The sequence below is a fragment of the Alligator mississippiensis genome, chromosome 2, assembly GCF_030867095.1.
Source record: "Alligator mississippiensis isolate rAllMis1 chromosome 2, rAllMis1, whole genome shotgun sequence".
NCBI classification, from domain to species: Eukaryota; Metazoa; Chordata; order Crocodylia; family Alligatoridae; genus Alligator; species Alligator mississippiensis.
This window is the reverse complement of record NC_081825.1, coordinates 28,802,761-28,829,332: the sequence shown is the minus strand read 5'-3', so window position 1 is coordinate 28,829,332 and position 26,572 is coordinate 28,802,761. Positions and strand designations below refer to the sequence as shown.

General features: G+C 42.4%; 1 protein-coding gene across 3 annotated transcripts; it reads left to right on the top strand.

Moving 5' to 3' along the window:
- Nucleotides 1-5: 5 nt before the first annotated feature.
- Nucleotides 6-26,165, top strand: ZBTB49 (zinc finger and BTB domain containing 49). Of its 3 annotated transcripts, none has more exons than XM_014607694.3 (8): nt 6-62; nt 1,284-1,456; nt 6,123-7,249; nt 12,285-12,331; nt 17,607-17,680; nt 19,719-19,801; nt 19,893-20,054; nt 24,507-26,165. In XM_014607694.3, the coding sequence occupies exons 2-8, from the start codon at nt 1,305-1,307 to the stop codon at nt 25,169-25,171; spliced, it is 2,310 nt and encodes a 769-aa protein (XP_014463180.1). In that variant the 5' UTR covers nt 6-62; nt 1,284-1,304; the 3' UTR covers nt 25,172-26,165. The 3 variants fall into 3 exon arrangements, with proteins under 3 accessions (XP_014463180.1, XP_059577556.1, XP_019335177.1); XM_059721573.1 differs by lacking the exon at nt 6-62 and adding an exon at nt 128-943; XM_019479632.2 differs by lacking the exons at nt 6-62; nt 1,284-1,456 and adding an exon at nt 2,690-3,897.
- Nucleotides 26,166-26,572: the final 407 nt, after the last annotated feature.

Here is a 26,572-nt window from a genome sequence, read left to right as displayed (position 1 = left end):
GTGCGCGGAGGGGCCGGGGCCGAGCCCGAGGCGGGGATGGGGTAGAGCGGCGGTTGGAGCCGGTGAGGCGGGAGGTGTTGCGTGGGGGGGAGCTCCCGGGGCCTCGGATTCCAATACCCGGGGCTGGGACTGCCGCAGCCCTGGGCCTGGCCGCTCGTGCCCCTCGGCCTGCGCTGGCTGCCTCCGCCCCGCGGCGCCGTCTCCCACGCTTCCCTAAGGAGCTGGAAACAGGCTTAGTAGCGTTGGGCGAAGGCGGGCCTGCCCCGCCCTGGCTGTAACCGCCGTGAGAGCGCAACGGCTGATGGCTTGGGACAAATCCGGTGGAAACGGGGTGTCTTGTTCCCCTAGGGCGAGAGGGGCAGGGCCGGGAGAGCTCGTGTCACAGCGTCGGGCCTCCGACACGTGGCACATAAGGGACCTGTCTCCCCGGGAAATGGCAGCGCTGTGCGATGCGGACAGATGTCCTTAGGAGTCACCTGAGTTTGGTTAATACAGGGTAGACCTGGGAACAATTTCTAGTGGTTGGGGAAAACCGCTTTGCTGGCACATTGGTTATGTGTAAACTTCGCAGTTTCTTTCCCAGTGGGAAGATCTTGGCTTTACCCCCCGCTTTATGGAAACAGGAGACTCCTTCCTAGCTTGCTCCTGTGGCCATGTGATGAAATTCGGGGGCATCCGAACCCCAAGTCTCTGGGCTTGGGCTTGTACGTAGGATGTCCACCAAATCTTTAGGAAACACCTGAATTCCCAGGTGGGGATGGAGGATGTTTTTTGCCAGCAGTAGGGCCACATATGGTTCTTGACCGCCTCATGAATTTGGAATTGATTTGGTTGATTTGGCTTGGGATATGAAAACTTTTTCTAAAAAAAGAAAGAGAAGCTCTTCTTGTGTTAAGTTAAGGCATCAAGACCTTTTTCAAAACGTGCCTCACTAAGATTCATGGTATGTCTTTCTGATAAAATCTAATTTGTATGCCTGTTCAAATCATGCGTGGTTACAATCCCATCTACTTTGTAGTATACCTTGGGCAGATGCTCACTGTTAGGAAATACTGATTTTTAATAAACATGTTGATGTCTGTAGTACGCTCTTAGTGACTAAAAATTCTCCTTAAGTTGCCTACATGTCATGCTAAATTATGAGGAGCTCTGTTGCACTGGGGAGAGAGAAACTAATCATTGCATTGCATTGCATTATACCTTTTAACCTATTTTTAAACTTGGTCTGCAGGAAGATGTAAGCTGCATTTCTCTTAAGTATTTTTTGTCTTGTTTTGTTGTAGGTAATTAAATGGTGCTCTAGCATGGATGCTGTTGCTAGCCATAGTTGTCATCTTCTCCAGCAGCTACATGAACAGCGTATTCAAGGGCTTCTGTGTGACTGCATGTTGGTGGTAAAAGGAGTCTGCTTCAAAGCACATAAAAACGTATTAGCTGCTTTCAGTCAGTATTTCAGGTACTCCAACCTTTACTGAAGCAATAAACAGGGTACCATAAGTTGATGTTTGAGGAAAGAATTTTTCTGCTGGCTACTAAATAGTAATGTTGATACCTTATCACAGTTTTAAGGGAAAAACTAGGGGGTCTTAGATTGCTTGCTTGCACCTAATCTGCATTTTGTATTTGCTTTAATTAAAATGTGCATCATTCCAATTTATTTTGTAGCTGATCATAATTAGGTGTTACCATGTTTTTTCATGTCCAGTGCATCCTGGCATATAATACAAACCTTGTTTTTGACAGGTAGAATGAAGAGAGAGAGATCTTTCCTTATAGTAGGTAACTGAATAGCAGTAGTTAGGGAGCTGAGCTTGTTCATTGTTCTGCTCCCTGTGCATTACAAATTTTACTTTGTTTCACTTGGTAAGGGGCAAAAACTGCTCTTACTATAGTTCCTTTGTCTAGGGCACACTCTGGTTTCTAGCAAGCATTTTTTTGGGGGAAAGTGCATTCTGTGTGCAGGAAATGATGGTAAAGTCTTTGAGTTGCAATCATGATTTTGGTGCTTACAGTGATTAGCATAATGAGGCTTGAGTCTCTGGCTTTGGTCTGCTGCCAGTACTGTACTGCAAGATAATGATAATGATGAGACTTCTTTTTAAAGTTCTGTGTGGGACACAGTAAGGGTGACCAGGCCAGATATGGGATTTAGTGGCTGAGGCCTCGTAAGATTATCCACTTTTGCTGTTTGTTAGTGTTAGAAAGAAAATTGATCTGGAAGCCACTTTTAAGTTTTTCAGAATTTATAGCCTAGATTTATACACTGAAATTTCTTAATCTGCAGGTCAGTTGATGCTTCCAGAACTTTTAAGTGAAATTAGAATGTGCAGTGAGCAGTAACTACATTTCAAGATAAGTTTCTAGAGGTGCACTGATGCATCAATCCAATAGGGGATTGGCACCGATATAAAGAAAATTTATCGTATCGGAAATTGGTCTGATGTGGCTAATAATTTGGGTGATAAATGCTTGTGTGTGTGTGCAGCTGTAACACAGCATGTAGGCAGCAAGGAGCACAGCCCAGCAGCTTGGAGAGCTGCATGCAGCTGGTAAATTTGGTGTGGTAGAAGGGGATGAGGGAGGGAAAGGGGTGGGGGCAGATCAAGGTCCCCGTGGTGAGGGAGCAGTGGGGTGGAGCAACTGCTGCCCAGCCAGGGTGGGTGCAAGATGGAGCCACGGCTTGTCCCAGGGGGGAGGGGATGCGGCTCCTGCTGCTGCGCACCGCTCATCTGGGAGCTGCCAGTCCAGTGCTAGTCGGGCATTTCCCACCACTTGTCGGGGGTGGGGGGACGACACACATGTGCCCCCAGATCTGCATGGGGCAGGATGGAGTAGGCTGGGGCTGGGGTTGCATGGGGCTATTCCTGGCCTGTCCCGTGCAAATGCGAGGGCACGACCCCAGCCCCCCATGCCTTCTCGGACGAGTGGTGGGAACTGCTGGACGAGCGGGTAAGTGCCAGACCAGTGGCTCCCGAACCAACAGCATACAGCGGTGGGAGGCCTCCCCCCATTGTGGCCCCAGGACAAGCTGCGGCTCCATCCCACACCTGTTTCACCCCAGCTGGGCAGTGCTTGTCCCAGCTCCAGCCCCACTCCTTCTTCGCTGCAGGGGCCTTGATTTGCCCCCCCACAACCCTTTCCTCTCCCTTTCCACCACACCAGAATTACCAGCTGCACGCAGTTCTCCAAGCTGCTGGGCTGATATTGAAAATCAGATCAGTATCTGCTGATGTGCCTCCTTAAAAATCGGCTGTTGGTATCGGCCCTAAAAATCTCTTATTGGTGTACTGCTGAAAGTTTCTTTACCTGCCATAATGATTGGGCTCTGTGTTTGCTCTTCTTCTCTTCTTGCATCATCTTCAAAATGAATATGACAAATTTACATAAAATAATAACTGGGAGAAGATAGATTTAATAAGTAAATAAGGGAAAGGAAAGCTGAGATCCAAATATTTTCTGTTGTTAGAGAAATGCTGTTATAAGCTCTGAGATTTTCAAAGTAGTTGAAAGGAGTTAGGCATCCATCCCATTTTGAAATGCAATGGGACTTAGATATCTGATTCCTTTAGCGGGTTTTCAAAAGACTAGCCCAAATAAATGAAAAATATTTGCAATAAACTTAGGCAGTGTGGATTAGTTAGGCAGTGTGGATTAGACCGAACAGGATTTAGGCACCATGGTACCTAACTTTATGGCTGCCTGGCCCCCAGACTATCCTAGAACCCTTAGTTAGGTGCTTGGTTTCTATACAGTGCACAAGGAGAGTTAATGCCTTTGCAGTCATCCAAAGAAACCCTGCAGTATCTGGGAGTTAGCCAGAGCTAGCAAATAGAAGACGTTTTGAATGGGCGCATTATGAAGCCTCTCCAGAGCTTAAGCACTTGTTAAGCGCTCCAGGTAGGTGCCTCCATCTGTTTGTAATTCAGAGTCCAGGACACTCTTCTGAGGGTAAACACAAATGTTTTTTCAAGGAACTGAAAAATATTTACTGTTTTGTTTTTAAAATGCAGTTGCTAGAGAAGAAAATGGTGATTGTATTGAAACCTTACAATGGTATCACTTAATGATTCAAACTCTTTCCAAGAAAGTGGAAAACTTAGGTTCAATACCTTCTTTAACTTAAGAGGGCTCCAACCCACATTTCCCATCTCCAGGAGACTGGCCTAACCCATGCTTTAAATCCAGTACTCCTACCTCCTATGACAGTGTCCTAACCAGCAGGGTACTGGAGAGAGGAGGCATAGGTTTAAACTACCTCACGACTGAAGGCGCTGAAGCCTGTTCTCTGCTTCCTGTGTGAGTATTATAACTACTAGGCCAGGGATGTCAAATTCATGAGGCCCTGTTGGCACACAGGACTGGTCTGACATGTGCCATGTGTGGCGTAGAAGTCCAGTTTAAGACCCATAGGCAACACTGTGGGCCAAACGACAGGTTTCTGTGCGCTGGATCCAGCCAGTGGGCTGTATCTTTGACACCTCTGTACTAGGCTACTTCACAGAACAGGCAGTATCAACTTTTATTTCTCCTTTGGCTGTGTTTTATAAGAAAGTGGTTACAACTGCATTTGATAAGGGACCATATTCTGCTGGTAGGTTTTCTTGAAGCATGCCAAACTAAACTGGATTCAAACAGAGGGAAGCCTAGTTCCTGAATCCCCATAGAGTTTAGATGGGAGGCTGCTCAGGCTGGGGCTATTTTGTACAGCCACAGAAGCAGAATGTTTATTGTCACTGGAGAGGTGTCCAGTGAGATTAGGAGCAGATAAGTGGGGATTTTTGAATCATAGTGCTTGATTTAAGCAGAACTGAGGCTCCTAAATTCTTTATGGGATCTAGTCTTATGCAATGAAATGATGCACAGCCTATAGATGTGGCCAGAACTTGAAAAAAAATTGTCAGGTAGACAAGGGAATGACCTAAGCAGGGTAAGTTTCAGTAAGGTTCATTGGGAGTGTGTGATGGAGAAGCTCAGTCAGTTCCTTTAAAGGGTAACATGCTAGCATTCTTAACAAAGTAGGCTCTGTTTGTCACTTTGTTTTGTAATAGTGTTATAGATCTGTAACCTACTTTGCTCACTCTCCCTGATTCGATTTGGCTGAATCTGAAGATTCGGCCATAGACACAGCTTTAAATGTTTTTCTACATACCTCGAGGTACCAGGCACGGCTTGTGAATGCTGCAGTGGTGGGGCAGATGGAGCATCCCACAGGAGTGCAGGGGGACCCCCTGCGTGCTTGGTGGCAAACCCAGGAGTGGACCGGAAGTATTTTTGGTCCACTTCTGGGTCTGCAGGGGGCCCCCATGTGCCCCCTAGCTTGGCGATTGGCCACGGGGGGACCCCAGGTATCCCCCCAGACCCAGGGAGCACCAGTTGCCAAGCTGGAGGGGGACTGGACGGGGACCCCCTGTGCGCTCCCTGGTGGACCTGGAAGTGGACCAGAAGTGCTTCTGGTCCACTTCTGGGTCTGCTGCTGAGCGCGCTGGGGAGCCTCTTGCACTCCATCTGCCCCAGTATTGCAGCATTCACAAGCCGCCTGGTACTTCAAGGTACGTAGACAGAACATTTAAAGCTGTGTCTATGTCTGAATTTCCGAATATTTCTGAATCTCTCCAAATCGATTCAAAAGGTTCCGATTCGATTCAAAGAGATTAAAGGGTCTCCTGATTTGATTCGGTTTTGGAGATTCGGCCGCTGAATTGGGTCGAATCTCAGCCAAATTTGAATTGGGGACCGAAGCTTCGCACAGCCCTAGAGTCTACCCAGCACTATGCATAACCCATTAATACAATAATCAGGCCAATGTTCTAAGCATGAGAGAGGGGTAATTATAAGGCTGGGTGGGATATTCAGAAGTAACACGTTAACGTCTTCCACAGTAGTTGTGTTAAAACTTCCATTTACTTTAAAGAGGGTAGAGTTCTGAAAACTACTCAACATCTGCTTAATCCTTCTTATAGTACTATAGTGCTGGTGATTTAGTCCCATGCTGCATGTTATATTATTGATTCATATCAGTTTGGGATATTAGCCGGCGTGTTCAATTTTTTTAAATAAAAGCTTTTGTAATCTAGCAGTTTGTGTGTCTGTACATTATAAAGAATTATGCATTGCTTTGTTAGGACCCTTTTTCAGAATTCTTCAGGCCAGAAGAATGATGTCTTTCACTTGGATATTAAAAATGTAGGTGGCATAGGCCAGATTTTGGACTTCATGTACACTTCTCACCTTGATCTTAGCCAGGACAATGTACAAGCTATGCTGGATATTGCACAATGTCTTCAGGTACAAAATGTGCTGAACATTTGCCACACTTTTTTAAAATCCTCAACAGCTGTAGAACAGCAAGCCAACATGCCTTGTAATAATGTATTTGCTTTGCAAAGTACTTTGGCTACAGATACTAACTGTGTGAATGATACTTACGGAGCTACCTTATTGCATGAATGCTCCTCGGATGCACAGACTAGCAAAGTCTTGGATGACCATCCTTCCCATGGATCACAATCTCTTAATCTTCATACACCCTCAGGTGATGTACAAAAACAGCCGCAGGACTCATTAGATGGTAATTGCACAGAGCTTCCGTTTAAACAGCCAAATTACTACTATAAACTGCGGAACTTTTATAGCAAACAGTTCTACAAACAGAATGCTTGCTCTAACCATGAGAGGATAACGGAATCATCTTTTGCGTTCAATGCGTCTACAGAAATTAATGCATCTACAGAAATAAATGCAGTGGAGAGCAATTCTTGTACTGTCAGTCACTCTGAATGTATTCTGGAGTCTTCTGATCACTTACCGTCAAACTTTCTGGTCCAGTCCTTGAATGAATCTGTTCCAGATCCGGGTTCAGAAAGCACATCCTTACAGCCTACTAAACAGATGCGTCTGAAGAAGGCAATTCATCTTAAAAAACTAAACTTCTTAAGATCACAAAAGTCTGCAGAGCAGTCATCTGAGCCTAAAAGTGATGAAACTGGTAAACCAAAGGCAATTGAATCTGAAAATGAAAATGCCATGGGGATGGCAAATATCAGTGCTGTGGCAGAAAAAGAAACTGAAGATCTAGTTAATTCAGAGAGTTTTGAACAACCTGTTGAAATGGAAAGAGCTCAGGGTCCTTCGGAACAAGAACAAGAACAGTCACAGATTCTTCAGTCGCAAAGGCAGTATTCTTGTGAATTATGTGGAAAGGCTTTCAAACATCCAAGCAATTTGGAGCTCCATAAGAGGTCTCATACAGGTACAGTTGTTTAATGTCTGTAAACCAAATATTGAATTATAGATTAAAGAAAAAAGGAAAGTGACATCCAGGCTACCTCTTAGTTTGAAAGATTCTTGTTTCATAGGAATCCACTTAAAAAATATATTTTTCTATGCCTAGCCATGGAAGGACAAGGGCAGCAGTAAGAATATATTCAGTTAAATTGAACCTAGAATTTTTTCTTTATTGGAGTGTTTTCGCTTATTTTGGTTTCTAAAGGTTTCCTACAAAAGCACATTGTCTAATATTTTCATGAAACCTTGTAACTTCGCCTTGTGTTTTAATGGAGAAACTTTTCATACAGCCAGGGGCATATAAGGACTAAGTATACAATTGGAAAAAGCATGGATGGATAGAAATAAAGGAATTAAAATGGAGATGGATGAGGAAGCATTTGTGACTAAATTGCAGGAGATGCATCTCTTTCTATAATATTTCACACAGGGCTAAGGACATGACATGGGATTGGAACTGTATTGTTCTAACTGCAAAGTGTATGTTGTAATTAACTTATAGCCTCTCTCTAGAGGGCAAGTGTAGAATCTGGCTGGCATGGACAAATACATTTTGTAAAGAAAAAAGTTTTGAAAAATTTAACTTGTAATTTAAAAAAAAAATCATTTAAGTAGTCTGGTTTTTAAGTCTTGCACAGATTGGTTTCTAAAAACTACTATTTGCTTTTTTTGCCTTTTGGTAAAGTAGAAAAATAAATCCAACCAAATTAGTTGATTGTTGTTATGAATAGTCATTGTAACCAGTACACAAAACTAGGGCTACAATAAAATTGCTTGAGAACTTTTTCATTGGGCTTCTGGCTCTCTTGCTCACCCTTTCATGTTGAATTCTAATGGCAAATAACATTTTTCATATACACAGGTGTTGATTTTGAAAGGTAATACTAATTGATGAGAAAATATGCATTTTTGCAGATTCAAAATGAATGTGGGTATTGTTTTAGGTGGCATTTATTTCTTTAATGTTGTTTGTTTTTTTTTTTTTTTTTTAGTAAGATGATTAGTAGAGCAATCCTTCCAGTCCCTGAAACTTTGAATTTTTTTCTTTTGTTTTGTTTCTGCCCCACTCCATATCAACCCCTGAGAGTCCTCACCTTTTCTATGAGTACTGTTGAATAGTCATATATAATCTTGGTGCCACTTTTTACAGTGGTGTCATATGAATACTATATTTGCCTTTTATAGGTGTCTACAATGTAATGGACAATTTAATTAAGATGTATTATGAACGCTGTACTCCATGGAATATATTGCTATAAGGCTATAGTTATGCAAAATGCATAGTACAAGAAACAAAATATGCCCCTGATCCAGGTATCTTGCAATTTAACTTTACAATATAATTTCATACATAATGCAACCAGGGAAAACCAAATGATATACACTAGTATTGCAATTGCTTGCAATTACTTTACATGGTTGCTTAAGTTTATGATGGCGCTCATGTTCTAGTCTCATTTGAAATGCATATATTTATGTATAGTCCCATAATAGCCCAGTTTACTTCTTCAGCTGAACATATATTAATTTTGACTATGCAGAACATTAATGAGGCTGATCCCATTAGTTTTTCTTTTTTTGTGTTGCTGTCCTGTACCCTGCTAATTTACTAAATTGAGTTTCGGTTGAGGAATGGAATCTCCAGTTCTTTTCATAAGTCCAACTCTTCCAATTCTTGTTTTGCAAACTAATAAAACATAGCAGCATTGTGCTGTCATATAATATTATTCTACCAAAGAGTGAAACTCAGAGGTTGCTGTGTTTTCATGGTTAATTCAGATTCTTATTGTAGGCTCCTGTGGCACCACAGGTGCAGTAGGACAGTGGGAAGTACATTATGGAATTCCTGTGCTTCTGTGTCCGATTTAAGTTAGTGGTATGACAGTTTTGAGGTAGAAAATAGTACTACAATACCATGCCAATTGGTTTAGGCATAAGGCACGAATGTGGGGGTAGCCAAAGCAATAGGGTGTGTTTTTTAAACAGGTAGGCAAAGGAAGAGAATGTTTACCAGCATGAAAGTGAAAGTTTGATAAATGTTTTCTGAAAAGATTACTTAACAAATAGGAACCGAGATAACCAATTTTTGTGTATGGGCTGCATGCACATGTACCTGCTTGTCCTCTAGTGTGACTATGCATATTGATCATACCCTATTGCTGAAGTTGTGGGGCATCCTGCTAATAAACTAGCAGTATAAGCAAATCCTCAAAACTGCTTCCATTTGCCTCAGGCCATCTTAGTCCATGGATAGACATTCAGTTCTCCTGGGAGAGTCACTGCTCTCCCAGGAGAAACCAGGAACGTATGGATGGTGTTTTCTCCCAGAATAAAAATGGCCACTCCAGAAGAAAAACAACTTGGGAACAACCAGGGTTAAATCAGTCCCTGGAGAGTTTCTCTGGACTAATAGCAAGTGTCCATGCTGTGGCTTCTCTCAGAAGAGAACACAGACCTTCAGCATTTCCTCCCCCCCCCCCCAAGCACTCAGACATTGTGTTGCTTCTTGGATTCTGCTGTTCCAGTAAGCAGAACACACCCCTTTCAGAGTCCCCACGTTGTGCTTCAGGGAAACAGGCTGGGATGTCTGGGTCAGCCAGTCAAGACTGCCCTGTGTACTGCTGCCATTTGTCACCAGGTAGACCACAGGAGTCTACAGAGTGCACTGAGATGTGTGCACAGAACCATCCTCCCACCCCTCCAGCCCTCGGCTGCACAGATTCAGCACTACAAGCTCTCCATTTTTCAGGGCCTCTGCGTTTGCATGTCTGTACACACAACTCTGGGTCAGTCCCTCTACCAGGAAAAAAACCTGGGAAAATTCTTCCAGATTATTTGAATATGTGTATGCACCCTGAGACTAAAAGAACCTCTACCTTGAATATCTTGCTTTTTACCAAGCAAGGTCAACTTTAACAGTTAAACAAAAGTGTTCGGGCTGATTCTGGTTGTTGAGAAGGCACATAAAAAACAGCTATCGTCCTAGGCATGCATAGTACAGAGAGATTGACTGATTGCATGCATGAACAAATAGTCTTTTCAGCACATGAAGTTCAGTTCTAGTATGTTCAGCATGCCTTTTATCACTACATAAACTGAATTTATTAGCTAACAATTCCAGTTGGTCATCAAGGATATCCCCAAAGAGACTTTATTAAATAATCTTAAAATTGAGAATTGTGGTAAGGCCTATTTCTTTATAAAGGTCTCTTAACCAAGAGCAAATTTAACCTACAGATGTACAATCTCATCGTCTCTATTGACGTACCTCTGAAGAAGGTGCTCACACTTTTTTCTTGAGGCAATACTCATGTACATCTGTAAACTAATTGTGACTCATTCAAGTCATGCAAGAGACAAGCCTGTCAGGTGGGCAGCAATGCAGCTTGGAAGGGCTACATGTGTATGCTGTCGCATTTTTCCCATCAGGTTTTGAATCGGATCAATTGGGACTGCCTCAAATGACACATCAGTATATAGCTATATAGTAACATGGGACACCGCATACATCACACAGCTCTGGTCTATTTTCCATCATACCTGTATGATGTTGTCTCCACTTTTCTCTTACTAGGACATGATGAGTTAGCTGAAACTTAGTTTAGAAAATACTGAGAGGATGATGTTAAGTAAATAATTGTGAGGCAGAAATTCTCTGCTAGATCTGGTAGTATGGTAGTACCTTCATTCTATAGAGAGCATAGATGATCTAAAATTTGCAATCTTACCTGTCTCATGAATCGTGGGTGTCAATGGCGTTTTTACTCTAACTGCTCTTGGTTAAGAGCTGCATTGACGCCCGCGATTCATGAGACAGGTGAGATTGCAAATGATCACCTAAAACAATAGTCCTGAGAAATGAGGATCCTGTTCCCTGTCCCCAAATGCACACAATTTTAATTTCAGCTTATTTAATTTTAGCAGAAATTGCAGTTAATTATCTTCATCTTTCCTTATTGCACCTCCTCCCCGTGCTTTTCTGGCTCTTAAATCTGTCCCAGGTTGACAAAACCTCCACCTCCCTGCTCTTGGTCATCTTAGTATGGTTGTGCTGTCAAGTAATTGCCAGGAAAACACAAGGGCTTCTTGGATTCTGTTATTCATTTTCATACTTTAGTAAAGAAAAAGAAAAGCTTATTTTTTTTTGTTAAAGTTCACTAAAACTGCTAGAAAATTTCAATCTTCCATACTGAGAACATCAGGATTTTGACTAAACTTGCCAGAATACAGGGGTGCTTGCTGTCTGTATCCCCTGCTGGGTTTTGTTCCGATTTTAGGGTATGAAAACAGTCTGAGAGAATTGCAATTATGTGGTCTTCGGGGCTGTGGATTAAAGAATTTTGAGCTGTATTTGGGGGTACGGGAGAGAACAAAAATATTATAGATTCACCTAACAGAGTGCTGTTAACAGTTGAATAGCTGTATTCATCTTTTTCCTATTTAATAAGTGTAAAGTTGAGATGACTAGGTAAAGGAAAATTACTAGGCTTCACAAACACGCGTAACTTAATTTCTTTTCAGAAACGAGTACAATCAGAAATGAATTTGTAATCATTGTCTTCAGCCTATAATTCAGGCAATAGCTAGGATAAACTTAAGTACACGTGTGTGGGACAATTTATGTGCTTACCTTAATTTGTGTCTTGGTAATGTGTGGTAATCCTGCCTAGCATTTAAAATCCCTGCCTTCTCCCAACTCTCACCCTTATTCTGCAGGGAAGAAAGTGGTAAGAAAGTCATAAAACATGGCTCTTTCTATATCCACTCTTTGTTAATTACTTGTGTGGAATATGAATTCTTTTTCAAAGCAATTTTCCTTTAAGAGGTAAATGACAGCAACATTATCTCTTTAGTTTTCCCTTAAAATACATGGGTAAATGTCCTTTTGGGACTGCCTTTGCCTTCAAGTGATATCTTTTGAAGGGAAGCATACCAATTTTAAACATTTGTATTCTTTTGCAACTATTAGAAGTGCTTTGTTCTGTCTCTTCTCCTTTTAGGTGAGAAACCTTTTGAATGTAACATTTGTGGGAAACACTTCTCACAGGTGGGAATATTTTATTTTATGATATCTACACTTTCTTGAAAACTAATTGCATCTGTCTTTTGATTCTAAAAGCAAATCTTGAACTATTTTCAGTTTAAAAAACAAACAAACCTTGAGGTGTCACTGCTCAAGGTTATGGTCCTCACTTTAGGAGTTGAAAATATTCCAATCAAAATCTTTTTGAAAATACAAACTTCAGTTTTTAAGATTTCCTTGATGTTTTGTGCCTCTTTTCTTTTATCTTTTATATAACAATGTTGTCTTCTCCCACTCAGCCTGTCTCTAGTTGCCAGGTATTTTTCTTGTCGAATGGGTGTTTGGTTATATAGATAGATACAGATATATATCCTTAGAATAGTTGTAGAGTATGTTTGCCTTCAAATTATAGAAATACAGGGCCTAAAATATATTTACTTCATAGGGATTCAATTTACCTTATGTTTAGAGGCATATTAGAATTGGACTTCTTGCACACTGTTATTTTTACATAGTCCAAAGCAGATACAGATACCACCTAGATGAATGCATACTTTATTCATAATCTCCATAATACATTACAGTATTCCTTAACAAAACTATTGCAATGAAGAATGGTACAGATGCTAAACAAAAAACTGATAATCGTATTAATGTAGTCCGAGATGTTTCTTTTTCTAGATGAAATTGAAATGGATTTCTAAATGTACAGTCTAACAACAAGAACAGCAGCTGTTGCCTTTCCCTTATGCAAGAGGCAAAATTTTGTGTCGGAGATATGCTTGGGTGATATGCAAGCAGTTGGATCATTAAAAAATACCATCCACAAAAATAATTACCTTTCACATAATGCCTGGACCATCACAGCTACAAAATTACTGCAAATACTACCAGTACATGTCTTTATGATACTCTGGCCCTGAGTTTAGGTAGTCTTAGCTTGTCTTCCAACATTTAAGCTGCAATATTGCAGGTACTATTGGATTCACTTTCATTTGCTCATAAGAGGTACTTTACTTGCTTTTCAGGTAAATCTGATAGCCTGTTAAAAGGGTGGGTTTACATGTCTCCAAAAGTACGCCAGTAATATTAGAGACATCAGGAGGAAATTTGAGCCCATTACCATTCATTGTAGTTTATTTTTTATCCTTTTGCAAGTACTATGTTTTGTTTTTAACTTGGTCACAAAGACACCTAATATTTATATGAGATACTTAAACATACACTAAAAATGGGGGAGGAGAGAGAAAGAAGACAGAAGTGTTAGGTGCATGTTTTATGCTAGGTTAGACTTATCTCAGTTGCAGTGTGAAGGCCAGCCATAACTTTAGTCAGCAACACTGTTGTGTTATGCTTGTCCAGTCACCATCTTTGTTTGATGGGCATACATCAACCAAAGAAGATGTATTTTCTTTTGCTGAAGACTGATCTTCCTTGTATCAAAGACAGCCTAACTATTAAAGCTGTTTATAAGATGGTGGGGAAGTTGTACCAGCCTGGACACACAATCTTCTACTGCTCTCACCATGACCAAGGTGACTATTAAAAATGGAGGTTTTACTTGACCATAATATATTACTTGCTTTAGGTAAATGGAGCAGCATTTTGCAAGGCTGTTTCAAATTATTCACTGGGAGTTGAGAGAAGAGAAGATAAAGCTGTGAAGAATATATCACAGACATTGCTCTCTTTATGCCATTAACCCATGTAATGGACTTTTTCAACAAATACTTCAATTTTTGGTTTAGTTGAGAAGAGAATGTGAAAGTTCTGTCACTTTGTATTTAAACTAATACTTTTTAGCAGTGTTCCTCTCCTTCATTGCCTGAATATACAGATAGGCAAATAAAAATACAGGGTATCCAGATCTGCAAAAAGCAGGCCACAAAATACAACCCAAGTTGGTACAGTTAGTTTCTTATTTATAAAATGGAATTTACCTTCCTTCTTCTTTACTTCTTAATAGCTCAAAGATACTCAACTTAAAAAGGCAGTGGTTAAAATTCTCTTGTTCTTGGTTTTAATGAACTGATGAATGCTGGTAAGTGAAAGGTGAAAGAACAAAACTCCTGGCATCATTCCTCTTGCTGTACACATTTCCTGTAATTACACTGCATTATCATCTGTTGTAAGACTTCACCTACCAAGAAGGACGAAACAAGGAAAACCGATATTTGCTTTTAATATAAAATATAAGCTTTATCCACTGGTCAGTTCTCTGCAGCCTTCAGCCCATATGCTGTTGAACCTGTTCTTGCAGTCATGTCCAGTGCATGTACAGAGCAGCTGCTGAATTGGTAATACTTTCACCCGAGAAAAAAAGACATGAAAGATGAAGAAAATAGGAAAAATTGAATTGGGATAGGAAACAGCTGAGCAAAGGTAGCCTATCTTACAATAATTCTGATTTCTGGAGGGAAAGGCACCCATTTATAGCACTTGGTACCTACCTTTCCATGCTACCAATATACCAGCTGTGGCCTGCATGATCTTCCTCTTCCCTACAGTCACAGATAGCATCATATGTCTGTTGTTTGTGTTCTTCTGGACAGTATACGTGCCTCTCTTCCAAATTATTCAACTTCAGCCTGAGCTTCCTTTGTTCTTCAGTAGGCTCAAGTCAGCTGTTCTCTTCTCTCTCTGTGTGTGCACAACATGCTATATTGCCAGGATCCGCAAGGCTTGGAAGTATCCTCCCTTTGTCTTTTAGTATCTCTTCCATTTTGCCAGCCAGCTTTTTATCACCTGTTGGCTTTTTAGCCAGTAAGCATATCATTCCTTTGTAGAGTTGGGCCTGCTCCCTGTGCTTAAAAGTGATATGGTAATGATATGCCTTCATACTTCTGCTTGAGCATTTCAAGGCATCCCAGTAACAATGGTATCAAAATTGTTAATTGTTCTGGCATATCAAGGAGGAAAGCCTATGATAGTGCTTCTCAACCTTTTTAGACCGGACACACCCCTCATCAAACTCAAGTCACTCCTTGAAAAATGCTGTCTCTGAGTTTGAGCTCAATTTTTTATTACAGAAAAATAATGGAGCAATTTTTCTGTTGCAGAGAACATAGAAAGACCACCACAAGGCAGAATGTTTTTAATACTGTGGATTCCTATTAGAAATTTCTCAGTTTATCTTGTGAATTGTGTTTGCAGACCTAACAGTACTAATCTCGGGGCAGCACCCTGGTAGAGAATTGCTGGCATATAAGATTGTCTATGTGGGAAATTTGATATGCAATTTGATATGCATAGCTCTAAGTGTGACACTAGTTGGAGAGTAAGCATAGCCATTTGGGGAGTTTTTTTTGTAGGGTAGCTGTTGTTTTGTAGGGCAGCTTTAAATTTAAACCTCACTTTATTCCAAAATAGAGTTCAAATGTGAATGAATCTGTATTCCCATTTGTTTTGAAATTAAAACAGTTCTGCCCTTTCTGTGATGCACATGTCTCAATTTTCCCAGGTTGTGCCTCTGCATGGACATCCTTCTTCCACGCAAATTCCAATTCTACATGATTTGAGTTATACCTGGAAGGACTCTAGGGCCATCTGCATATGTCTCTTTCCCTAGTTGAATTGACTTGTAGATTTTAACATCCTGACTCTTGATCTGTCTATGGCTTGTGTATATGGCTCAGCCTGATTTTTCTCTGAAAGACTTTACCAAGTTGTTAAAAATAGGCTCTTTTTGAGAGTACACTATGGCCATTTTTCATCTCTGTGGATTCATTGTAATTGGGTTCATCTCACTCTTTTCGTTATTTGATTCTTCAGTGTCAAGCTCTATTCACCCCTCCTCATTATTAGGGACCGACTTAATTTGCAATTTTGGAGGAACTGAAATCTGGGATTTTCTGTGAAATCAACAAAAAAAAAAACCTTAATAAAAATAAAACCAACAGTCCTCAGTGCTAGGAGGGGAAGGTGCTGGCTGGCGGGCGGCATGAAGAACAGGAGACAAGATGGTGGCTGCCTCCACATCCTCTCTTTCCCCCGAGGCCTCACCACCAAACAGTGCTGAGAAGGTGAGGCATCTCTACCAATCAACAGCAGGGGGCAGGGTTGCTGTGAAATGCCCATGAAGCCAGCTCTGCAGGCCACTAAAACTCCTTTCTCTTGCCATGATTTTGGTTGTTTCCTAATCATTATATACATAAACTTTGCCTAGAGGAGCTGATAAAATTGAGAATCTCCAGGAAGGAGTAAGAAGGGGGGTCCCCTTAAGATCAAGTTTCTGGGGTCTTAATATAGAGAGAACACTGAATAGATGTCTGTGCAGAATTATGCCTTCCATAATCTTTCACCCAATAGAAAAGATATAGTTTCATGTTTGTGTTATGAATGAAAACAATTCTGCCCTTTTTTTTTATGTGCATGTCTCAAGTTTCCCAGGTTGTGCCTCTGCATAGAGATCCTTCCTCCACAGTGAAGTTGGATTAAAACAAAATCATTGCTTAATCTGTCATTTGCAAGGAACGTGCCAAGTAATAATAAATGAGCCTGAGAGCATGTAAAACATTCCTGGAGCCTGTCTGGGGCTCTTTCCTCCATAGCAGCTGAATCTCATGTACAAAGAGCCGGAGTCCCAGTGGATTACCTGGTCAAAGCCATTCTGATATTCACTAAAAAGAGTTGTCATTAGCAAGAAGCATGCTTCTGCATGGTTGCCTCTGCTTTCCTTATTATGTCAGTATGACTTTTACAACAAAGAAGAGAGTAGATATAGAAGGAAAAATTGCCAATAATTTGGTTTGTTCAGTCTTCTCTTTCTTGTCCTCCTTTTTGTGGAGGTAAACATTTCACATATTTGGAGTACTCTGCATGAGTGTTTTATGAATGAGTGAGTAGTCAACCTTTTTCTTTGCTTCCTGGTAGGTGAAGTCATACTTCATTGATGTAACAGAGTTTTTGTAGGATAGACAACAGAAAGGAGACTAAGACCAATCAAATTACTAGTAAGCCTCCTCCTGACTAATGCTGGATGATGGTCTAGATACTCATTTCTAGCAACATCCAGATCTCTAGATTGTTGGGTTCTAGGTTTCTGTTCCCTTTTTAGTTTTTGTTTCTCTCTTTCACAATGTGTTGTTGTCAATGCATGGCTGCCTAGGTAGACAAGCTGTTCTTACTGTATATTGTAGTATTCCTTGATCAACTAAGAGAATGCTTTTATTTCCAATGATGCAGAGTTTTAACATTTTAAAATTAGGCTTGAAAGCCAGTTTCTGGATTCTCACCTTTATGCTTTTTCATCTGTATAAAGCAGGTGGCTTCTTTTAAATCTTTCATTCTGTCTTTACAGGCAGGTAACCTACAGACTCATTTACGCCGGCACTCTGGTGAAAAACCATATATTTGTGAAGTCTGTGGGAAAAGGTTAGTGCAACAGTGCTTTTAAAGTTATGCAAATGTTACTTTTAAAGAAATCTCAGCGGCTAGAAAAACATGCCACCTTCCTTGACATTGACTGCTACTGTCTGTTCCTTGTGAGGTATTTCTTTTATTTTCTGATAATAAAATAAAAAGTATACAGAATTAACATTTATGATTACATGTTAAAATCAAGTACAAATTGATGGGTTCAAAAGGTGTAAATTTATGCAAAACCTGTTTTATTGTATATTTAATGTATTGTTTTGGCTTATGGGGTATATATTATAGATCGGGGTAGGCAACGTTTTTTGCCCGGAGTGCCAACAAACATCACAATGCCTACCTTGGAAGGTGCCAGAGTGCTGGCATGACAGAAAAACAAAATGAGGGCAGGGGGTACATGGCAGGATGCCCTGCTTGTGCCCCCTGCCCTGCTGCCCCTTGCCCCCCAGCCGGGGCTCTGTGGCTGTCAGCAGCTACCCCGGCTCTGGGTAGCTGCTGGAGCCCAGGCTGCCCCCAACAGGGCTTGCAGTGTCCCAGCTGCCTGCTGGGAGCAGCCCAGACTCCCGGCTGGCAGCAGCTACCCAGAGCCTGGGGCCAGCTGTGCCAGGCTCCGGAGCCCCAGCATCAGCTCAACTCCGCACTGGTGCGTGCAGGCATGCGTCGGAGTGGGCAGTGGGGGAGGGGCCTGAGGCAGCACAGCCCCACTCTGTCCCCCGCTTCTGGCACAGAGCTTGTGACTGGGCTCCGGAGTGTGGCACAGCTGTTTGTACCCAGCCTGGGCTCCGGGCAGCTGCAACAAGCAGCGGGCAGGCTGCAAACAGCTGAGCCGGGCTCCGCAGCTCCGGCATCAGCTCTGTGCTGGCGGCAACTGCACATGCACCTTGGGGTGGGCTGTGCTGCCCCGCTGTCTGCCCTGAAATACATACACAGTCGCCTCCAGCCTGGAGCTGATGCCGGAGCTGCAGAGCCTGGTGCAGCTGTTTGCAGCCTGCCCGCTGCTTGCTGCAGCTGCCCAGAGCCCAGACTGGCTACAAACAGCTGTGCTGAGCTCTGGAGCCCATTCACCAGCTCTGTGCTGGGGGCGGGAGAGAGACAGGCTGTGCTGCCTCAGGCCCCTCCTCCACTGTCCACTCCGAGGTGCGCCTGCACGTGCTGGTGCGGAGTTGATGCTGGGGCTCTGGAGCCCGGTGCAGCTGTTTGGATCCTCTTGGCTGCAGCCAGCCCCGGCTTTGGGTAGCTGCTGCCAGCCAGGAGCCCGGGTTCCTCGCAGCAGGCAGCTGGGATGCTGCAAGCCCTGCTGGGAGCAGCCTGGGCTCCGTCACTGGCAGTAGCTACCCAGAACCGTGGCTGGCCATGGCATGCCGAGCAAAATGGCCTCACATGCCATGGTTGGCACGCGTGCCAGGAGTTGCTGACCCCTGTTATAGATCATTGGTTTTATTTAGTTTTCTGCTCATTAGCCTCGTTCTAATTAACTAAAAATATCTAATTTACCTTATGCAACGGTTGATTTATGTAAATCAGAAGGGTTGACTCCTTTGATTAAATTAAGAATTTACATTTCTTTACTTTTTCTGTAAAAGAAAAATACCCTGCAATTAAATTTAGCAAGTTGTACAAAACTCTGGGTGGTAAGAAAGCATTCAGTTTTGGGCAGTTGACATATTTTTGTTGCAGTATATCATCCCAATTATTACTGTCTTCCACTGAAATATGACAGAAGATGTGCAAACTTAAAATTGCCTTTTTGCATGAATTGCAACCAGTAAAAAAAGATGTCAGTGGTGGTGAAAAGTAAAATTAATTATTAAAAGGGCATTTAAAATACAAGGCATCAAGTTATTTAAAAATATTTTGAATGCGTTGCTGTTCCTTTAATAGTCTGTCGCATTTTATATATTTTAGACTGCACTTTGTGACACGCGAAGACTAGCTAAGGTGATGATCAGGGATTATAGCTGATATCCTTCTAATGTATAGTTAGTAAAATATTGGATTTGTAGAAAAACTTCTATTGTGTTGTCCCATTCTGTTACAGGTTTGCTGCTTCTGGTGATGTACAACGTCACATTATTATTCACTCTGGAGAAAAACCTCATTTGTGTGACATCTGTGGCAGAGGCAAGTAAAAGCTAATTTTTTTCAACCTTGAAGGTTTTTGTTTGAAATGTGAGAAGTCATCTTAATCTTAGTTTTTTTCACATTTTTCTAGGGTTTAGTAACTTCAGCAATTTAAAGGAGCACAAAAAGACCCATACAGCAGATAAAGTATTCACCTGTGACGAGTGTGGAAAGTCATTTAACATGCAAAGAAAATTAGTAAAGCACAGAATTAGGCACACAGGAGAGAGACCATACAGCTGTTCAGCCTGTGGTAAGATTCACAATATATTCTTTTTTGTAAAAAACTAAAAGAAATTCACTGTGTCAACTTTGACTCGTAAGTAACCTATGATTTTGAAAAGGGGGATGCAGATGGTGAAGTGCATCCTCCCATATAACAAAGCACATATGTTTCTCCAGGTAAAAAGAAACTAGAATCTTTACTAATATGTTAAGGGATCTGGGGATATATTAATCAATTTAAGATTGGTGCAAAAACAAACATAACTTTACTGGAATGAGTTAAGAATAGTCTGCAGCTCCTGTGAAATAGGAACCATGTTGACAGGTGCAGCTAATAGAGAACAGAAGTGCAGAAGGAAGGCTAGCGTGATTAGTGGAACATCAAGACTATTAAACAGGAGACAAGGTGAACACCTATAGAATGAAGAGTTCAGAAGGAATCAGCTAGAGTAAAGTGAGCCATGAAATCACTTGACTCCCTCACTGCTGTGCACCCCTATTCGGCTGGAGTAAACTAATTTACTCCTCAGCAGTACGCATGTAGATGCTGCCCCAGCTGGCTGGGGCACAAGGGTGCTTCAGTGCTGGGCTACCTGCCAGCTAGCTCCATACTGAAGCACCCCTGTGCCCCAGGCAGTCCTGCTGCAGCACATTGAGCCTGGGGAGGAGCAGCCTCGGGCTGGCAAGCTGACTACCTGGGCCCCCTGCCAGCCGGAGCTGCTCTGATGCGGCTCAATGTGCTGCAATCCTTTGTGCACATATAAATACACACCTGTGAGTAATAAACTGTGGTGTGATAAGCATCGTATTTTATTGCATCACATTAATAAGGTGTTTAAATCTAAATGCTGTAGTCTGGTTTTCAGTAAAAAAGCTGATCATAGTTGCTCCAGAAATTGAATTACTGGTACTTCCTCCTTATCAGCAGGACATACTTAGCCTCCCTCTCAACACATAGGGGTGTTGAAATAGCACACTCCATGCTTTTTAAGTTTGTCAGCAACATTCAAATTGAATCTCACCTAAACCTTAGTAGAAGCTGGGAGCAATCCGCAGTTTACACCTTCAGGTAGTTCCCTCACTTCAGCTTTGGAAAGAGAATGCTCTTTTAAATTACTAAGTATTACTCGAACAATGCTTCAGAGCAGAACACAGTGATTTTTAGCTATGTTAGATGTATTGCACTGTTGGGTCATTTGAAAACCTCTCTTTTAAGGACTCATCTGGCTAGGTGCACTCCAGTATGGAATTTCTGAGTTTCCAGAGAATTTAAACCATTTTATATAGGGGCACACCGATAGAGATTTTTGGGGCCGATACTGATATCCGATTTTTAAGGAGGCACATTGGCCAATACCAATCTGATTTCCAATACAACATGGAGAGCTGTCTCTGGCTAGTAAGTCCATTGTGGTGGAAGGGGAGAGGGGAGGGAAAGGGCATGGCGGGGAGGGGGCAGATCAACCCCCTGCCCCTGTGGTGAGGGAGGGGACAGACGTAGGGGCAAGTGCTGTCCAGCTGGGGTGGGGCACAGGATGGACCCGTGGCTTGGGGGTGGGGAGAGGGGGGTGGCTTCTGCCACTGTGCACCCTGGGAGGGTACAGGGCGGGGAGGGTGTCGTGTCCGTCCGTCCCCCGTGTCTTCCCTCCCCCCCCCCCCCAAATCTGTGCTGGGCGGTATGGGCAGGCTGCAGCTGTGGGCTGGAGCTGGGGCTGCACTGGGCTTTTCTTGCTGGGGGCTGGGCTTGGGGCAGGGCCTATGGAGGGGGCTGCAGCCACCCCAAATTTCGCTGTAGCTCCCTCCCAGCACTGCCACGTGCCTGGCGCAGCCCTGACTCTCCCCGGTGCATGGGGACAGGCAGAGTTTAAGCTAGGAAGACCCAGGGCTGCAGCAGCACTGGGAGGGAGCTACAGCAAAATTTGGGGTGGCTGCAGCCTGCTCTGTAGCCCCTACCCCAAGCCCAGCCCATGGCGAGAAGAGCCTGGTATAGCCCTGGCTCCAGCCTGCAACTGCAACCCGCTCGCCCAACCCTGTGCAGATCTGAGGGTACATACTCCCCCCTGTCCTCCTGGGGTGTGCGGAGTGGCAGGAGCTGCCTCCCCCAATGAGCCGCAGGTCCATCCCGCACCCCGCCTCGCCCTGCCCCTGCCTCTGTCCCTGTCCCCTCCTTCATCGTGGGGGGGAGAGGGGTTGATGTGCCCCCCCACAACCCATCTCTTCCCCCTCTCCCTCCACCACAATGGACTTAGCAGCTGGAGGCAGCTCTCCAAGCTGCTGGGCTGTGCTTCTCGCTGCCTGAATGCTGCGCTGTGGCTGTGCGCGCACACAGGCATTTATCGGCCTAATTATTGGCCCCACTGGGCCGATTTCCAGTACAGCCGATTTTCTTTATATCGGTACTGATCCGATATCGGACCGATGTATTGGTGAATCTCTAATTTTATATTTGAAATACATTTCACTTCGTCTTTGAGTATCTGCTTTTGATCAGTGTTGCTTTGGTATAAATTCATCTGTATTCAGAGAACCACCAGCATTAGAAAAAGGTAATAAATTCACAGGATGATAAATTGCAGCTACGTAAGTCTTGTGTTTGCTGTGGGGACCCTTTAGCAGCAAAGAAAGCTGTAATAGAAAGCCTTGCATCTAATGACATAAAATGCAGACTCAAGCATAAACACAGTTACTCTCCACTCATTAAGACAGACTTATTTTCATCTTGTTGTCTTATTACTCTTTTGCTTACTTTTCTTGGTGTCCAGTTCACAAGGGGAAAGCGTGGAATCTAGACTGAGCAAGATTATTCAAAAGAGGAGCCATCTCTTAAAAATAACCTATGATATTCAAAAGTTTATCACGTATTGGCTCAGTGATTGTTTAATTTTATTGACTATACAGAAAACATATTTTGCTTTGTTTTTAACTATTGATTAATATGAAGAGTTGAATGCCAAAGCATAATGCTAAAAATGAGACTAGTCAACTGAATGGCTGTTAGATTAATTATATGTTCCTAGGTTTTCAGATGGTACTTTGTGTTTATGGTACGTATCTGCATAATACCATTCAAACAATAACATGATTCAATGTAGGTAAACTGTGTAGCTATATAAAGCCAAAGAGTTCTATTTTTAAGACTCAAGTTTCTTAGAATTATATTGTATAACATCAGTCTTAGTTCTAGAAATCAGCATCCTTATCACTTGACCCCGTTTTAATTATTACACACACCCATAGATAATTATGTTTTATTTATTTAACTTTGATTTCTAATATACTGAAAATAGGTTAATATTGCATTTTAAGATGTTGATTATTATTTCAGTGTATCTTAACATTCATAGCAATAACAAAGTTACAGTACCAAAAGCAGTTTTCCCTCCAAAATGTGTTCATATGCAAAGTTGAATTATGCGATTCATCTAGTTAAGTACTTATAACTATATCTATCATAGCATCTGATCATAATTCTTCTGTAATAGAGCAATAGTTGTGGAGCACATTTAAGAAATAGGTCACAAGAATATGCAAAAGGGTCGCGAACAAAATTTATAAATGGATCAGTGAACTTTAAAAATGTATTCTCTGTTAAAGGAGAAAAATGTGGGAAACTCTGGTTTTTCCCTGTAGGTGGGCAGAGTTCCAGCCTGCAAGGGGCTGTTTGTCCCCCTCCCCCCCTTCCCCACACATTGCAGGGCAGGGGCAGTGGGTCAGGAGTGAGGGGCACGGAGTTGGGACTGGCCATTGATGTTTACAAATGGGACCTGGTACAAAAAAGGCTGAGAACCACTTGTCTAGAAATTCACATCTGCCTAAGGGGTATGTGTACCCCCAGAGGTAGATGAATGAATAGGCCCACAGCACCTGAATCTAGGGCCCCATTAAAAGCTACCACTGCTACTATTTTACTGCAGGTGAAGCTTGGTCAGAATAGAGAACACTCGCAGCACCCTATTAGCTGCTGGAATACCGTGCCATCATTGCCATAGAGATGGATGCAATATCAGCCCAGTCATTCAAGGTTTTCTTCCTTTTTTATGTTTGGTAGTTAATAGTAGCATTTTTCTTTCATCGGTGGTGGTCAGGGCAATTATTCTCTGGGCCCAAAGCCTCAAAAATTCTTAATCTGCCTCTGTGTGTCCTCTGAGAACCACTGGCTTAGGTAACAAAATTCAGTGTGATGTTAGATTGACACAAACTGAGGTGAGATGCACAGATAACACTTACCACAGCCATCCAACACTAATAAGTACTACTGACACTGAAAATAAACTGACAGAGAGAAACACTGTACTGCAAATCAGGTTAAAAAGAAGAAACCAGCAACCTAATTTTACAAATAACAGGAACTAGTCTGCCCATTGTAGACAGGAGCATGCCACACTCAATTGTTCTGCAGCCTTAACATTTGATCTTTTCTCTAATCAAACACATTCATGCGCTGAGATGAACAAAATCTAAAATATTTCTTCTGTCTCAGGAAAATGTTTTGCAGGCTCTGGCGACCTGCGCAGGCACGTGCGGACTCACACAGGAGAAAAACCCTATACCTGTGAAACCTGTAACAAATGTTTCACTCGTTCTGCTGTCCTGCGACGGCACAAGAAAATGCATTGCAAAGCCAGTGATGAGGGGTCAAACACGCTAGATGAACTGACTCATGGGATTGAAGCTTCTGATCTTGAGAAATCACAGAGTTCTGATTCATTTGCCCAGGAAATGTCTGTTGCCTTGTTACCAGTTCCAGTTAAATTTCCTGTTCGTCCACCTGGAAATTCAGGTAATGAGTTTGACAGCGCTGCAGGATCTTACTGCAAATTGCGATCAGTAATGCAACACCATGACCCTCCAAACCATCAGAAATTGAGCCTGGATCCTGCTAAACTCCCTAAACCTCAGACACAGCAAACTCTTCAGCCACCTTACACTTACACTGAAGTGGATGTATCTTCTGCGGAAGAACCTCTACAGTCTGATAATATTTCCATGATTCGTTCATCTATGACAATCCTGGACAATGACCCTCTGGTCAACCGCACATCATCATCTGCATACAGGAATAATGAAGGACCGTTCTTTTCCAGCATGACTCTTTGGGGCTTAGCTATGAAGACCTTGCAGAATGAAACTGAATTGGATCAGTGAGGGTTCCTATTATTTACAACTTCTTAGGGAAGTTGTTTAATATACCTGTGTAAAGGTATGTCAGTACTGTCATGGCAATGTCATATTGAGGTAACCAGGCTAGCTCAGGTCTTGGTAGAAATCTAGCTGTGGCTGCCTGGAGTTCAGAATGGGTTTACATTCACTGTGTCTCAGCAGGGTTTAAAGCTGACTCTTGGAATCTGCACTTTGGTGACTGTAGCGTAGACATTACTAAGACTCCATGTTCCAGATAGTGTTTGCTCCCTTCCATTTAACTGTGCATATTTTATTCTGCAATGGAGCTTGAGGAATTCCTAAGCCCAGTATGAGGTTCATGGGTATACAAGGCTGAATAGAGATGTGTAGGCTGCAGTTTCCACAAAAGTGTGTTAGAATGGTGGTATAGGAAGAAGAGTAAAGCAGACGCAAAAGCCAGAAGTAACAATCACAGATGGCTTGCCAGTAGGATCATTGATTTAAAAGTTGTCCAACTGGTGGCCCACAGGCTGAGGATTTAATTTATGGCACTTGGGCTCCCACATGGCTGTGGCGCCCCCATTGTTTCTCCTCTAGCTTCCACTTCTTGCTCCTGCCCCAGGGGGCAGAGCAGGATGGGGTAGTGAAGCCCATGGTACTGGGTGAACTGAGGATGAGGCTGGGGAGGGGGGAGGCATGTGCAAATGCTGCAGGGGTGGGGGTGCCTGCAGCCCCCACTGGGGCAGCCTGCAGGGCATGCTGCCCCCATTCACTTAGAAGTTGGACAGCCCTGGTTTATGTGACTGACGTAATGTGACATTAAAAGTAAATGTTAAATACTGGACAATATTTGTCAATAGTTTAAAGTGATTGTATGTCTAGAAACTTTATTTTTTACAATAAAAACTTGGTTTTAGTATTTTATAAACTATTTTGCACGAAATGTTTGTTTTTATGATGTAGATCTTGGTAGGGAGATGCTAACTTAATTTGAATAAAGGGAAGTTTTTATATAACATCTTTGGTGTTCAGTGTGTTGTATCTTTATGAATTCAGAAGAGCATAATGAACATTTTTGATAGCTTTTCAACTATATAATTCTGTACTGTTTTCGGATCCCTCTGTATTGTTGCTAAAGGCAGTAATAACGCACAAGAGTCTCACAAAGAAATGCATGATATCAGAGCACCGATAGGCAGTCATGCTTATTGATGAAGTGAAAGGATATTCATAGACTTGCATGAAAAGGAGGAGGTTTGCCGGAGGCCTTTATCTTTCTTAGTGCTTAGCTGGTGGTTTTCATTTTTACTACTATATCTTTGGTCCTCCCTCATAGACAAGCTGCTGCAGTCAAACAAGTCTTATAAGTTCAAGCAAGTTTACAAACCATTTCTAAAAATGTTTTCTCAGGCTCTGTGCCAAAAC

Excerpts from the sequence above, each read along its gene's own strand:
- ZBTB49 (XM_059721573.1), top strand. Across the intron at positions 1,457-6,122 it reads GCTTTCAGTCAGTATTTCAG|GACCCTTTTTCAGAATTCTT; the intron begins GTACTCCAACCT and ends TTGCTTTGTTAG. Across the intron at positions 20,055-24,506 it reads ATACAGCTGTTCAGCCTGTG|GAAAATGTTTTGCAGGCTCT; the intron begins GTAAGATTCACA and ends CTTCTGTCTCAG.